The 14693-nt window shown below is 38.8% G+C and overlaps 1 protein-coding gene across 1 annotated transcript; it reads left to right on the top strand.

The window, feature by feature from the left end:
• Positions 1-999: 999 nt before the first annotated feature.
• Positions 1000-13839, top strand: slc6a6a (solute carrier family 6 member 6a). The gene is made up of 14 exons (XM_033969557.2): positions 1000-1153; positions 3427-3656; positions 4360-4494; positions 6279-6513; positions 7299-7431; positions 8432-8566; positions 9157-9260; positions 9410-9534; positions 10294-10406; positions 11170-11307; positions 11592-11694; positions 11976-12076; positions 12155-12325; positions 12750-13839. Exons 1-14 carry the CDS (start codon positions 1143-1145, stop codon positions 12903-12905), a joined length of 1890 nt encoding a protein of 629 aa, XP_033825448.1. The 5' UTR covers positions 1000-1142; the 3' UTR covers positions 12906-13839.
• Positions 13840-14693: the final 854 nt, after the last annotated feature.

The following is a 14693-nucleotide window of genomic DNA, read 5'->3' on the forward strand; positions in this document are numbered from 1 at the left end:
CACGCATCACATTCATATGGCATCATATTATTTTGCAAACCTCCAAACTGTAAGTATAAGGGCTGTTCCATGACGAGCAGTGTTTTTTTATTAGCCAGTCAGTGGTACTTATCTCAATTCAACATTGTAAATCCTGCATCTACTGTAGATGAATCACATGACCATATATGGCATTGTTATGAGCCGAACTGTAGCAGTTTACATTTCTCAGACACACACTGCACATCATGAAAAGGCTGTGATTTTAAATACTTCTCGGAACATTGACATCTGTTGGTATAAATAGGAATTATCTTGTAAAACTGTGAGTTTGACCCGTTATTTGGTATAATTATTCTCATAAAATAACAGATGTTAAAGAAGTATACTCAAAATGCATTGGTCTAATATCTCAATTTCAAAGTAACTTTAAATTCAATTATCTATTCACTCCTCATATTCTGTTGTGATTATCTTCTACTACAGCCTTAGCTGGCACACTGCCAGAGAGGTCGTTGCCAATCTTCAACAACAGACTCTCCGACCACCACTAATCACTCACAACACATTCATATTTAGACAAGACTGGTGAAGTGTCATGCCCATGGGCACAACAACAGTATACTTGCCCTCATACTACTGCTACAGTTAAAACTACTATGGCCATTATTCATTATTCACAGCATCATGAAGCATAAACATTGACAAAAAGAAGCCTAAAATGGCTGCTATGTTTATCTTATAACATCAAGTGAAAGTGTAAATATTCCCACTTGAGTAAATATAGTTACTGCTCCATCCTCACATATAAAGTAAATTTTCTAACCATAACCATGAATACTTACTTCCCTACATTTATTCCTTAGTCCTTTAGGCCATACTACTGCTACTACTTCTTCTCCACCACTTTACATGGGAGCCTGTGTATGTTTTGTGGGCATGAAGCACATTGAGAAGTGGAAATTTACAGTCCTCTTGGTTGGCACCTGAGCAATTGGTCAGTGCTCGGGCTCTGACCAATCATATGCCTGGAATTAATTGTCTTTAGCCAAAGGGGGCGGACTTTTGCCTTCAGCTCTCCCCCTCCTCACCCTGGTCAGCATAAAGGCACTTCAGTACAGTGGCATGGTGACAGCTGAGACACTGGGAAACTAAACTTAGCCATGAAGGAACTGTAAGTCTGTGTGATCTTATATTTATAGATAGATTACTGTTGGTTGTTACCGAGAATATAAAGAGAATATATTTGCTTTGTGAATACGTTTTAATATAGATGTGTGTTTAAGTGTATTAAAAGTGATATGTTGTTCTTGTACTAGTGTTTAATGTATAGTTTGAATTGGCCGTTTGAAAGAAATATTGAAGATAAAAGTGTTTTATTATATATGATATATATAATCAGTTATTACAATGCAATGTGTGCTTTGCTTTCTGGATGTACGTTTTTAAATTTGTGGATTTGGAAATGAGAAATCTATATTACTGAATGAAAAGCAACAACATTAGCCTGTTTTTGTCTTAGCAGAAAAACAATGATTTGATCAGTCATAAAGACAGGATGAGAAAAGTGAATTGTTCTGTAGTAAGCCCATAATTTTAAGTAAGAAATATAATTGTTCTTTGGATATGAATTTTAGTGTAAGTCTGCATGTAATTGTGTGTTATGGAGAAAAAAAAGTCACTATTTTGTTATTGCAAGCAGCAAAAGACGCAATTGCAAATACGTACATATAGTAAAACTCAGATGAGAAAGAGTGAAAGTCAGTAGTGAAGCAGTTATGTAATGAGGTCTGAAAGTGGGAAGTGGTTCAAGCTGACTTGTCATGCATAACAGGAAGAGCGAAATACCTCCAAAGCCATGGGACAAGGTTTCTGCTGCCCGGACATTAATTGTGTCCGTATAAAAAGAAGACATTGTTTTTAGGGGAAGAATGAGGACCCGACCAAACTGGTACCAATGGTCAGTTTTTGGCTTAAGTGGCCGTCCTTGGCCCACACAAGAAGATGATAAACACAGTCAAATGAGTGGATACATTCTTAAAAAACAGAAATTTGTTACTGTAGAATTGGAAAAGCAAAAAACAGTAAGGCCATACTCTCCTGTAATAGTAAATAATGTTGGTTATTGGTTGGAATATTGATTAGTACATATATTGGTTATTTGTATTTGTTACATCTGATGGTACATCTAAATCCACATTTTCATTGTTTCATAAAGTACGATATGTTTCTGGGCCATAACTGGAAAGAAATTCCACTTCAGTTAGTCTTTTATTCCATTATTTTGTCTCTTTTGATCCTAACATATTTTGTTTAGCTGCTGAAAAAAACTCACATTGGTGGATATGCATTAGGTATTTCTGTCCTATTATTAGGGTGACTTTCCTCACTCTTTGAACTAATGCGTGGAAAGAAGATACTTGGGTCTGTAATGATAAATCCCATGGTTCTTGGAAAGGTGGAGTGCAAACAGTCAAGGAAACTTAAGCTTATAACTTCGACAGCCAGCCTGTAGCACTGAACGTAATCATAAGTCAATTTTAATACTTCACATTTATTGTCTCTTTCCTTTCCATAGACTTTTGAGCCAATATAAAATAAAGTCACATCAACAAGTAGCTTTGGTTTTAGATGGGACACTAAAACATAAACAAAAAGTTATTGGCCCTACCAAAATTACACTAAAGTAATCACAGTTATTGTTGTCAGCTGATAAATGTACTTAATAATTATTCACACACACATGCATTTGTAATGTATGTGGCTGGTATCTTTCCACTGTAGTTGATATGACCTCAGTGCATCAGCTTAGCCAGATTAGCTCTAACATTCTACGTGTGTATCATGTCCTCTGGTGACAAAGCACAGTTTAATGCTTTAAGCAGACAGACTTATCCCACTAATGCTCATTCATTTTGTGTCCTCTCCTTTTCACCTCTACCATTTTGTCTGACACATTTAACAAGGTTTTGCACAAGGTAGTAAGTAGAAGAAATGGCCATTGCAATAAAGGAACACCAAAAACAAAAGCATAGACATTATGGTTGATTTCATTTCAAAAATAGGTTTTGTGCCAAAGTGTTAAGTTATAAAAATGTAAGTACTTAGAGGTGATTTGCTTTTGTCTTGGTCAAGTCTGTTTTAGTCCTTGTTAAGTCTTTGAATGTTATGTCTCTCTCCCAATCTCTAAATGGGAGATCGATTTGACCATTGATCTGGTCCCAAATATTCATTCACCGTTCAACTAAACTGTATAAAACTTTACACAGATAATGTTCAAGTTAGGCTTGAGAGCTACATGACCCAATCATAATCACAGAGTTATACTCAATGTGACAATGCACTGTGTATGGCTCAATTTAGTCCATCAGTGCTAGTGTAAATTGCTGTCAAATAATTCAAATAAATAAAACCACAAACTAACTAGTCCCTTGCTTTGGTCCACAGCATGGCGCAAAAGGAAAAACTCCAATGCCTAAAGGACTTCCACAAGGATACACTCAAACCCTCTCCAGGAAAGAGTCCTGGAACACGGCCTGAGGATGAGGCAGAAGGCAAGGTCCCTCAGAGGGAGAAGTGGTCCAGCAAACTCGACTTTGTCCTGTCTGTGGCTGGGGGCTTCGTTGGATTAGGAAACGTCTGGAGATTTCCCTATCTGTGTTACAAAAACGGAGGAGGTATGTAAAAGATAAGTGCTAATGGAAATTGTCGCACTTTTCATATCAAGGAAAACAAAGTATATTTTACACAATAAACATCTATAAACTAAAATAAGAGTAAATCTACATTCAAACACAAAATGCACTTCACCCAAACAAAGCAACCAACCTGGTTTATACTGCACAGGCAGGAGTTCCGGTGTGCGTTTGAGCTTCAGTGTTTTCATCATCATAGGTGCATTATGGAAACCCAAAAATATACAACTACGTATATACAATTATATTAGACTCATGGACAGAGATGTTTGCATGAAACTAAAGCGTTTTCAAGCCATCTTTCATCTGCAGTTCTACAGACACTGTGGATGAACTAAGTACCGCACTTTTGGTGTGTAACACGTCCACATAGCATGCTTTCTGATTGGCTGTGAGGTGCATTCTGGAGTTAAGATGCACATCTGAGTCAATCTGACGCAAAGACAAGCCTTTAACTTGACTACATGAAGGAAACAAATCCAAGACTTAACCCTGGCTCTAGGGATTAACTGTGCCTATCTTAAAGAACAAAAACTACGAAGTAATTTGCAACTGTATGCAAATTCAGTTAAAGGCTGCAAAACTGCAAAAGAAGCCTGCACATTACCAAAGATTCTACCATTTGAAAACAAATGTATAAAATGTGATAGTTTACTAATGTTTTCTTTATTATTATGTTGCCAAGGTGCTTTTCTGATTCCATACTTCATCTTCCTGTTCGGAGGAGGGCTGCCTGTGTTCTTTCTGGAGGTGGCTCTGGGACAGTACACCTCTGAGGGGGGCATCACCTGCTGGGCAAAGATCTGCCCCATTTTCACTGGTCAGTCTGCAAGCTCTACACATGTGGTTGTAGCTCTGGTACGATCAGTTGTTCTGTTGCAGATCAGAGGACTTTGCAAAAAAACCCAGTGCAGGCAGCAAAGTTAAATGTGGGATGCTCAGGGCAGGAAAAAGTGCTATGTTTTAACATCTCACATCTCAGCAATGTACCTTTAATGTTAAATAGCAACAGAACAAAGTTTAGACTTTGTTTTGACTAATTTGTAAGAAACACGTACCTCTAAGTAGCTGAGACATGGAATCAGGAAAAGCCAATGGTCAAGTCAAAATGGAAGGATAGTTTAGAGAAGTGATAAACTATTTGTCCCGTTTTTACGCCAATAAAACTACTTTTATGATAGACAGATCAGTGCCCACCGCAATGACATAAAAGTGTAAAAGCAAAGTGGCTACGTGGATGAAGTGTCTTGTCCAAGAGTAATGGTACCTACTACCTCCTGAGCTCTGTTGTTCTTCACCATTAAAAGGGCACAACATAATATCACCTAAATGCAGTTACAAATGGAAATGACACGGTGACATGACGCTTGGTGAGAAAACTCCTGTTGCAGCCAGCAGCAGATTGTTGTTGTCTTCACCTGCATCACCACTGGCCCAGGCTTGCTAAAAGGGACCACGTCCCCAGCAGCTGCCTTTCAGCCTGACTCTAGGTCACATGAGACACGTCCCATAAAAGAACGGATATGGCGGGAACAGCTGAAGATAAGAGACACTGACCAACTGTTGGTGGTCTCCACTATTTAATATTTCCATGGAGTCTGTCCTAGGACAAGACGGTCTAAAGTTGTCATTTGCAAACATTCAACACCAAGATCCAAGTAGCCATATTTATTGGAATTACCCAGGATGAACCAACTAGATTTATAATGTGAAATGCAACAAGAGACCCTAAACAAGTTTTAAGATTAGATCTGAGCAGATTTTCTCTAAACCATTACCACACCTAACTGTCTATACCAGGACTAACCAGGTCTTGATAATGTGGTTCTGCAAAAAATCCACATGACGAATCTCATGCAGCAATTATGTTCCCTGTACCACATTTATGGTGTCACAAGTGCTATAGTTAGAACACGGTTCCAAATTCCCCAATGCTCCTTGAAACAAAACCTCTCCCCATGATCTTTCCAAGTTTCCATGGAGAATGTCAGAATGAGGTGTTGGTTGGAGATAAAGACTTTTAAATAGTCCTGAGTAAAGGTGGACAAGTACTGGGGATTTCTCTGTGCAGGTTCATGACAAAGCCATCTAAAAATAGGACAAAAACAGAAAGACTGCTTCATCACATGGGCTTGGGTCAGACATGTTAAACCTTTTTAGGACAATGAGGAGCTGATAAAGGTCAAGTGCCTGAGTGTCCTTAACACCTCCACTGATAACACTTGTGAGCTCAACACATGTCGGCAGTAATATGAGAACAGACAGTTTGTGAATGAGATTTAGATTTCTGTTCGTAAAGGTTTATATAATACTATCCTATACTATGTTTAGAGCCACTGATATATTGAGGCACAAAGCAGGACAATATTCTATAGTTTGATCTCATCTACATGAAACAAAAACAGGCAAGAAAAAAAGTAGCACAAATTATATTATTTATACTGGTGATTAATGATCAAATTTATGGACTCGGTTACCAAATGAAAGAATTTGCAAATTGTTTGCAGATTACACTTTTTAGAGGCTTATTCTCATAACATAATATCAACCCCTGTATTGACTTTTTCACATTTAAACACTGAATTTGATTTTCTTTCTCTGCAGGTATAGGCTATGCATCCATTGTGATCGTCTCCCTTCTGAACATCTACTACATAGTTATCTTGGCCTGGGGCTTGTACTACCTGCTGCAGTGCTTTCAGCCTGAGCTGCCTTGGGCCAAGTGCAAACAGCCCTGGAACACCGAAAACTGTGTCGAGGACACTATCCGCAAGAACAAGACCTTTTGGCTGGCCACCAACATGACTAATTTTACCTCCCCTGTCACCGAGTTCTGGGAGTGAGTTTTCTCATGCATGATTGAGACACATACTATTTTGTTACACTATTTATTTACACTATTACCTAAATTGTTTGGTAAGATTAATTTCTTCCCATGAGTTCTGCTAGTACGCTTCATTATTACATGCAGCTTTGACATTTGTTCACGAAAGTCTCTTTATGCAGAGAATGGTAGTAGTTGGGAACTGTAAGTACGACTTGAAAGTTTTGAAAACAAACCATGGAAGAAGTGCTCCTAGTGGCAATGGAATATATGAATATGTTTTTATAATATAATTAATTATAAAAATAGTGTAATGGACATAACTGTTTGGCCTGCATGGTGACGTGTGTAATTCATAAGTGATACCACCTTGCGATCTCGTCAAATCGTGGAAGCTAAGCAGGGCTGGACCTAGTTAGTACTTGGATGGGAAATCACTGGGAATACCAGATGTCACAGTGGAGCGGCACTTGCTCAACGGCATACTGTTGTTGTGTCCTTAGGCAAGACACTTCAGTCACCTTATCTCATATGATGTGAGAGTCAGTGATGAGTGGTGATTGGAGGGGCCCATGGTGCAGATTGGCAGACTTGCTCCATCAGCCTGTCCAAGGCAGTTCTGGCTACATTTTTATCTTATCACTATTGTTGAGTGAATGCATAATGAATGTATAATGCACTGTAAAACACTTTTGGATGTTTTGAAAAACAATACATTATTATAATGTTGTATTTTAGGAATGAAAATATAAATGTGTTGAGGAAAATATATAATATAATATTATATTTCTTTTTTTCAGGCGAAATGTGTTGAGCATTTCCAGTGGGATTGAGGATGTTGGGACTCTGAAGTGGGACTTGGCCCTGTGTCTCTTAGCTGTGTGGGTTATCTGCTTCTTTTGCATCTGGAAAGGAGTCAAGTCCACTGGGAAAGTAAGTCCTAACCACACACATCCGGTCTGCATTGTGTTGTTCTGATAAAACACCAGAGAAACTGCTCAGGCCGAGCTGATTTGTTTGATTTGGAGGTTGCTGTAAGATGTGACTTTTTGGCCAGACTCACTGTCTGCTTAGTGACTCTTGAGAGGAGCTCTTTCTCTGTTTTCATTGTGGGACAAAAGCTCAACCCATAATGGATTTTTCTTTCAAACATTTTGCTAGTTTGTTGAAGATTCAATTAAAACTAGTAAGCCATTCCAAAGCCTTTATCTGGAAATTGCCCTTTAAAGTGGGGTTATTTTACTTTTATGGGGTATTAATTGCTAACACATAACTTATTTAGATCGCCATGTTAACTTTTATTGTTTTGAAAATGTAAAATATTATATTATATTATTATATAATGGAGAATTGTCGTGTGGGAGCATGGATTATGGGGAGAGCATTGCACAAACCTTACAGCTAACTGTAACGAGGGCTCGAATTGGGCCTGGGAGAAATTGCTAAAATACTTAAACATGGATGGATGGAAACGACTGGCACGTTTTTGACGAGAGAACAATGTTATAACATGGTAAAAAGCTCAAAATATACAAATATATATTTCGCATAATACCCCCTCTTTAATATAGCACAACGTTATTGATTAATTAATTGGTTTTCATCAGTAAAAAATAGATCCACTTTTTATGGATAATTATAGATTTTAGTTAACTAGTCTTCAGAATAACTAGTTTAGTTATTTTGAAGACCAAACTTTAGAGTTTGAAATCTTTTTACAAATGGGCCCCCAATGGCTCTCATTTCCTTGTTTATTTCTAGTTATAAGTTCAGAATAAATCAATGCTAACTGATACACTATACATTTATTCATGCCTTATTACTGCTACTATGTTTTCAGCTACAGAGATATTTCTCATATTAAAAATAGAGAAGTTGTGTCACAGAGGTCTGAATCTTTATTCACATGAGTTTTGTTCCTATGTGTTTTTAGGTTGTTTACTTCACTGCAACATTCCCATTTGTGATGCTGATTGTACTCCTTGTGCGTGGGGTCACTTTGCCCGGCGCTTCTGAGGGAATCAAATTTTACCTTTATCCTGATCTGAGCCGGCTGCAGGACCCAGAGGTATGGCCATAAACTTAAGATGTGCAGTGACATTTCAACAGTTTGAACAGTTGAACATGAGTTTTCAGTTGTTGATTTGCCCAAAGTGATATGCAGCAAGTGTAAAACATGGGTTAACTTTGAGAGAAGTGCAATCATAATGTATTACTAAATGGCATAAATTGATTAATGTAAAAGATGCAGGTTTTTTTTTGTTAGATTTAAGGAGATTGCATCTATTATCCAGAAGGAAGACCCCCAGGCTCCTGAGCCTTCAGAACTTCCTGACTCAATATTATTTCAGGACATATGCCTACAAAAATGGGGGCAAAAGTATCCAATATGAGGTTATGGTTTGGCGGGAGGGGTTTGCCATCTGAAACTCTTGCATAGAGTACCAAAAGCTGTTCATTATACTTTATAAACAGTAGACTAAAGCTTAATTTGACAAATAAAGTGCAAAATATATGGAATAAAATATGCACTTTAGTTAAAAATAAAAATAAATAAAAGAATATAAAGGGTATAAGGATAGAAACCAATCAAACCAATCTTCTGTATGGTTAGAGAAATTCATATTCACTCTAATTTGTATAATGGCTTTATTTTAGGTGTGGATAGACGCAGGGACGCAGATCTTCTTCTCGTACGCCATTTGTTTGGGAGCCATGACATCACTGGGAAGCTACAACAAGTACAAATACAACTGCTACAGGTGAGCTTGGTGTTGTGGGGACATGGGGGCTGTTTTAGTGACCACAGCTCGGTTCAGACAGCGGTTTGCAGCCCAGAACTAAAGTGGGGACTGTGGTGACCTGTTCCTGTGTGTTCATTAACAACCTCCATGACATATGTGTGACTCAGGGACTGTTTGCTGCTGGGAGGCCTCAACAGCGGTACCAGCTTTGTGTCTGGCTTCGCAATATTTTCCGTCCTGGGATTCATGGCACAAGAACAAGGGGTGGACATTGCCGATGTGGCAGAGTCAGGTACGAGGTGATGGCAGCAGTGATGGTGGGTGCTGCTGCCGAGCTAAGACCATTGGAACCTCAAAACCGGTCTAAAAAAATAAGCAGTAGATGAAAATGTAAAGTATCGGCTAATGCACACTCCTTGAATGAAAGCCATAAAGATTTGACTCTCTGGGATTGGGACTCATTACATTGTACTGGCGACTTTCACAATACTGTTAAACTATGTCCATAAAATTGTTTAAGAGATATCTTTTCCATAGTAGCACACTTGGACACCAGCGATATTTGTATTTATCATTTTTAAGCCCACTTTGTTCAGAGCCGTGGACCTGAGCTGGACTTCTTTGATTCTGTTCTGCTTCACTTTCTGTGGATTTGAAGCTGCATCTTCTCTTGGCATGCTCACACTGCCAGTCCTTGAAAATTAAAATAACACTATGAAAATAAACATTTTGACCATTATAGTTGAGATTCTCTACATATTTATCCTTAGCCTGTGGTGATGGTGCCTGTGGTCATTGTATTTCTTTGACCGACAGTTGCATTACTGAATTCATTCAGTCTGACACTGTTTGGAATAGTATTGAACAGGCTTGTCTTGAATTACTCACTCAAAGATGTGTTTGCTAAGGTTGTACATTATGCTGGCTGGCTCTGCAAGACACAAATTAGAATTTAAAAGAAATATAGTTTTCTTCGTCCAAGCTGACAGTAGATGAAATAATTAATTTTGCTTTGTCCTCCTCTCCTCCCCTCCCTGTTTGTTCTCTGCAGGTCCTGGTTTGGCTTTTATTGCGTACCCCAAAGCTGTGACCATGATGCCTATGCCAACGCTGTGGGCCATTCTGTTCTTTATCATGCTGCTGCTCCTGGGCCTCGACAGCCAGGTGGGTGACCTAGCGTGAGGTCACATTTTCATATCTCCACAGCTGGTATATTTGAGGTGTCAGATAGAGAGGAGGTGCAGCCTGTTCCAGGGGGGTATTTTACCACATGGGGGTTAGAGCAGTTTAAAAGCTGCAAAATGCTCTTGTGTGCAAGTGGCTATTTATTGGTAATCAGTAATTACAATCATGGTTAATTCAAGCATTAACCCACGGCCAGACAGCTCTGATTGAGACAAGATTGACCCACAGACAAAACACTAGAGTAAGTCCCGGGGATTCTCCAGTGAGCTCAGATTTCCTGCTCCTAGTGTAATTGTACCCCAATAGCACGAGTGACTGCAGGTCAAAACATGCAAATACTCAAGTTGTTTTCTGAAGAGAAACTATGTCAGTGCTATATGTGGGCTTTTCTATAAATCTTTATGGACATGCATATGCTTTGCTATTTTTTGTTCTGGAAGCAGTAAAATGTAGAATGTGCACTGCAAACGCCTCTGTAACATTCAAAGACGCATGTTCTCGGAGTATAAACATGAGCTTGTTCTGATTTTATGAACACTGTTTCACACATGTGCACAGTGATCCACTGTTCTTTTGTTCTGGTATGACTTGATTGCAACTGGCCGTTTAAGCAGATTCTGGTCTCGTTTGAAAGAGAACAAAGCTCTTTCTGTGATCACTGGCCTGTAGATGTAAACACAGAGGGCAAACAAAAAGACATTGATTTCTTTCACAAACTAAATACTTTTACTTTGACCCACAGTTTGTTGAAGTGGAAGGACAGATCACCTCGATAGTGGACTTGTATCCGTCCTTCCTAAGGAAGGGTTACAGAAGAGAAATCTTCATAGCTGTGTTGTGTTTCATAAGCTATCTTTTGGGGCTTGCAATGGTTACAAAGGTAAGTCAAGTTTTTGCCTCTATATAAAAAGAACAGAAAACGTATACAATATGTGAGCTACACCAAGCTCCCGTTGTCCTGCCCAAATAAGGTCTATGGAATGATTTGCTATGTGCTTTTCCATTTCACCGTTAACGTTAAAAGTCTGCACCTGTTGAACTGCGCTTGTGTTGGGAGGTAGCCAGCATTCTCCTGCTCTGAAGTCCCCACAGCTCACTCCTTTGTCACCTCTGGGCATGTCTTTCTTTTCCAGTCACATATAATGAATCCCTTGTGTCTTTCAGGGTGGCATGTACGTGTTTCAACTCTTCGACTACTATGCAGCCAGTGGTGTGTGCCTTTTGTGGGTCGCATTCTTTGAATGTATTGCTGTAGCCTGGGTTTATGGTAAGTAGAAAGGCCTCATTCAAATTCAAGCCTGTGTAGGCAGTCAAAGTAATGATCCCAAAGAAACACAAACTCTAAATAGTGCAAAACAAAGATGTTTTTGTGGCCTGATACATGTCAAGTAGTAAATAATTTAAAATGTTTTAGGGGGTGTGTCAGGAGAAGAGAAAACTACAACCTGACTAGTTATCACACATCAGTATAGAACTCATGTCCTACCAACATTACTGACTGTGAACACGATAGCATACTTAATGATAATTGCATTTTTTGTCTTACAGGAGCAGACAATTTCTACGATGGTGTAGAGGATATGATTGGCTACAGACCAAACCCGTGGATGAAGTGGAGTTGGACCATTATCACTCCTGTCCTCTGCATGGTGTGATAAAACTATGTTCTTAAATATAGACTAAGAATAGATGAGCAAATTGTACTTATGCCTACGCCTATCTTTCAGGGCTGCTTTATCTTCTCACTGGTCAAGTACAAGCCCCTCACCTATAATAAGGTCTACGAGTATCCCGATTGGGCCATTGGTTTGGGGTGGTTTTTGGCCCTCACCTCCATGATCTGCATCCCCCTCGTTATGGTCATCAAGATACTGCAGTCCAATGGGCCGCTGATTGAGGTGAAACTGTCTTTTATAAGGAGGTAGAGACATGCACATTTAGATCCAATTGGAAAAAAAAAAATGACTGAAAAAAAAACAAAAGGACACAACTGATACTTGTCCCATCTGGAAGAAGGTATATTGTCTAGTTCACTAAACATTTGCATATTTGCATTTTCAAAAAAACCCCAAAACAGACAAAAAAAAAAAAAAAAAAAAAAAAATACAAACTTTTTTTGAGCTGGAGAGATTGTATTGTATATTGCTCTGGATACTGGACAGTTGTCTTTGTTTTAATGCAGTAGTACAAACTATATGTCTCAGTGGCTCATTCTGTTAATGTTAAAAAAAATGTAAACTTTATAAAAGTAAACCCTTATTTTACTTTTAAATTGTAAGTGTTTGAGCTCCAGTGTCAATTCTCAATGTTTGTTGTTTGCAGAGGATCAAAGCTGTTGCAGCCCCAGCCAAGTCTGGTGTGAGCTCGCGACCCAAAGAGTATAATGTGAAGGGTGGCGAGCTGACGCAGCCCCTGAACGCCAACGGGAACAATGACCTGATGAAGCCCACCCAAACTGTTGTAGAAACAATGATGTGAGCTCTCTGTGAGAGGAAACGTGCTTTCTTTGTTGTGCTTTGAATAGTTTACTGATATAGATACCTGGTTTGATTTTTACGAGGGGAGTTGTGTAATATTTTTTTTTTTACCATGTGAATATTATGACATTTTGATCTCTGTAGTTGGCACTGATCGCATAGTAGGCAGCATCCTAATATATATCATGTTTGTTTACTATGTTCATTTAAAGATCTTTAGTTTTGAGTTTGTTGGAAGAAAATTTGCACTCACCAGTCCCTTTACTAACAATATGAATGTAGTCACGGCCTAAACTCGATGTGTTGGCAGTATTGTTGCCTATAATGACTTATCTCTTCAGTCAGACTTTGTGAGCGCTTTCCATTTGCATCATCCTTAGTGTTAAGAATCAGCAGCAAAGGGAAAAGTGTACGATCAGGGATGTTACTCAAAAGGGAACTTTAGTGTGATGACTGAATTGAGCCCCAGTGCATTTATCAAATCTGTCTCTGCATTTTGTGACTTTGCACTTTTATGTTTTATTGCTGCAAAGTATTGCATAATTTGCAATGCAGTTTAGTTGGACATATATTAGCTCTAAACATTTTATTATGGTAAAGTTTAGTTTCTCACAATTTATGAAATACATCTTGTAGTTGTTGTACAATGTGAACATGAACTTTGACCTCTGATTTAGTTTGTAGAGTTTGTTTGAACACCACTGGGCTAAAGTTTAAAATGTTGCCGTCTTCACTGACCTCAGATTAATGCAGGATGTAGTTTCAGTTGTTTTGCTGTACAGAATTTGTTAACCACATATGCCTTTTTGTAACAATTTTATACTGTACATGAGAAAGAATGCAACAATTAATACTTGTATAGTGCTGAAACTATTGTTTTAAATGTTGAAACTAAGTAACCTGGATTACATTTTTAGTGTGCAATGTTCAGTCAAGCAATTGCAGTTTTGTCATTTAAATCACTTCTGCACATCACGTTTTCAATATTGACTGAAAAAAACCGAACATGTCAGTTCATTCAAATTTGTTAACAAGTGTACCAAAGTCATTTGCCGTTGACAGGCTTCTCGTTTTTGTTTTTTTGACGCTGCACACAGTGTACAGAACCAGATTTACACTGCTCTCCCTGACGCACATCCAGGCTTAATTGCAGTAGCCTGTTGGACTATGTGATTGCACCTGGGTTTTAATTGTATAGTCCTATACATCCATGTGTACCAAGTCATTTACCAGTCGTATTATAAAGTATTCGATGTTTATAAACACACATAAAACAGTAAGGATTTATGGCGTGAAATTGTTGCTGCCCGGACAGACGATACATACACAGAGCTATGACTTTACAAAGCGGCCCTCAGTGATTGAAAAGATCATGTCTCTTGCGTGGAAGTATCACTACGGGCACTATTGATTACAGGCCTCAAATAGCCTGATATATAGAGATCCAATGCGATCCTTTGAAGTGTCTCAGGTCCGTGCGCTGAGTGACTCAGTGACAGCTCGGCCTAGATTCACGCGCCCGTCCCACCAGCGGCGATATAACGGCCCGGAGCAGGTGGAGATACACTTGGCTCGCATTAAACATGACTTATTTGGACATGATCTGGGGTCTGGCCTGATCCCTCCCAACATCCTCCGAGTTTATTTGACGTCACTCGAGTGAGAAATAAACGCGCTTTAGATGCCGCGAGTGGCAAATCATTATGGAAAATGAAAGAGGTCGTGGGTCATCAATTGTGTTAAGTGCTCTCACACATCCACTTGTGTTACATTTGAGGTTCAACTTGCT

Source organism: Periophthalmus magnuspinnatus, chromosome 7, assembly GCF_009829125.3.
Source record: "Periophthalmus magnuspinnatus isolate fPerMag1 chromosome 7, fPerMag1.2.pri, whole genome shotgun sequence".
Classification (NCBI taxonomy): domain Eukaryota; kingdom Metazoa; phylum Chordata; class Actinopteri; order Gobiiformes; family Gobiidae; genus Periophthalmus; species Periophthalmus magnuspinnatus.